At 39.5% G+C, this 1,567-nt stretch overlaps 1 protein-coding gene across 1 annotated transcript; it reads right to left on the bottom strand.

Moving 5' to 3' along the window:
- Positions 1–671: 671 nt before the first annotated feature.
- LOC108203527 (uncharacterized) lies at positions 672–1,211 on the bottom strand. Its single transcript, XM_064086701.1, has one exon. The coding sequence runs from the start codon at positions 1,209–1,211 to the stop codon at positions 672–674; it is 540 nt and encodes a 179-aa protein (XP_063942771.1).
- Positions 1,212–1,567: the final 356 nt, after the last annotated feature.

Below are 1,567 nucleotides of genomic sequence, written 5' to 3'. Positions count from 1 at the left end.
CAGGAGAAGGTCCGCACCCTGGAGGCGGAGTTGGCGCGGACTAGGGCAGAAGCGATCGAGGACTTCAAAAAGTCCCGTGAATTTGAAGACCTCCTGGCCGCGGAGTACAATGCCTCCTTTCCCTAGACCGCCAAATCTTATTGGGAAAGGACCATAGACGAACTCATGAGTTGAAATCAACCCAGAGTAATTTTTACTTAGGATTTTTACCTTTTCCTTTGCTTATAAATCCATAACCTAGGATTTCCAATTTATTTTCTAATGATTGTGTTGACCCTTCCGGGTTTGATGACTTCTACTCGTCACGTTCTTAGCTTTTACTTTGTATTTTTCTTTCTTAGCTTCAAGATTTTATCCATACTCAGGATTTTGGGGATTATTCTTCAAAAAAATAACAGTCAATAACACTTGAGAAGGTCAGGGTGGAGAATCCTCGGGACTTTTATTAATATCATAGTAAAAGAGATAAACTATTTTCAAAATCAACCACATGGCAGTGGTCAACATGACCTTATTTTTGGGACAACTACTAACTCCTACTAGAATAGATATCAAATATAATATACTTTCAAGTTGGTCGCATGCCAACTTCTGGGAACTTCAATTCCTTCGAGGGTTTGGAGCTTGTATGAGCCATGGCCTGTAACAGTCTTAACTTTATAGGGGCCTTCTCAATGGGGAGTCATCTTGCCTTTGGGGCCTACCCCAGAAGCCTCAATCTTTCTGAGTACCAGATCTCCTTCTCGAAAGTATCGTTCTTTAACCCGTAGGTTGTAGTAAGAAGCTCGCTTCTGGTTTTCCACAATCTTAGCATGAGCTTCATCACGGATTTCATCAATCATATCAAGGGCAAGTCTCATACCTTCTTCATTGGCTTCTAGCTTATACTGCTGGACCCTGGAGGAAGTGTGCGTGATTTCAAGTGGCACTACTACCTCGGCTCCGTAATCTAACTGAAAAGGGGTCGCTCCAGTGGAAACTTTGCAAGTTGTCCGATACGCCCAAAGTATAGGGAGTAACTCGTCATCCCATGATCCGTGGGCTTTTTCAACTCTCTTTTTTAATCCGTCGAGGATTATCCTGGTAGCCACCTCAGCCTGTCCATTAGCTTGAAGATGGGCAACTGAGGTAAAGCGTAGCTCAATCGAGTAATCTTCACAATAACTTTTGAATTCAGCATTATTGTACTGGGTTCCATTTTCTATTACCATGACTCAATCGAGTATTCTTTTTTTTATAAAAAAGTACAGGTTTTCGATATTGTTTTGCTTGATTTTAAAAGATCTCATTTGAGGTTAATCATGATCGTAGTGTGAATTGATAGAGAAGAACTGCAAAATCTTTGTATGGCACAGATTAATGAATGCCTATTTTAAAATTGAGGTCTTATCACTTAATTCGTGAGGATGGACGAGCATGTTTTGACTTAGTGATTTCTCTATAAATTGCATGTCGTAGTTTGTCATATTAAAAATAAATAAATTATAATTGGTGAAAATTACGCAAGACGTATATATATATATATATATATATATGTGTGTGTGTGTGTGTGTGTGTGTGTGTGTGT

Source organism: Daucus carota, chromosome 2, assembly GCF_001625215.2.
Source record: "Daucus carota subsp. sativus chromosome 2, DH1 v3.0, whole genome shotgun sequence".
NCBI lineage: Eukaryota > Viridiplantae > Streptophyta > Magnoliopsida > Apiales > Apiaceae > Daucus > Daucus carota.
This window is presented reverse-complemented; position numbering and strand designations above follow the sequence as displayed.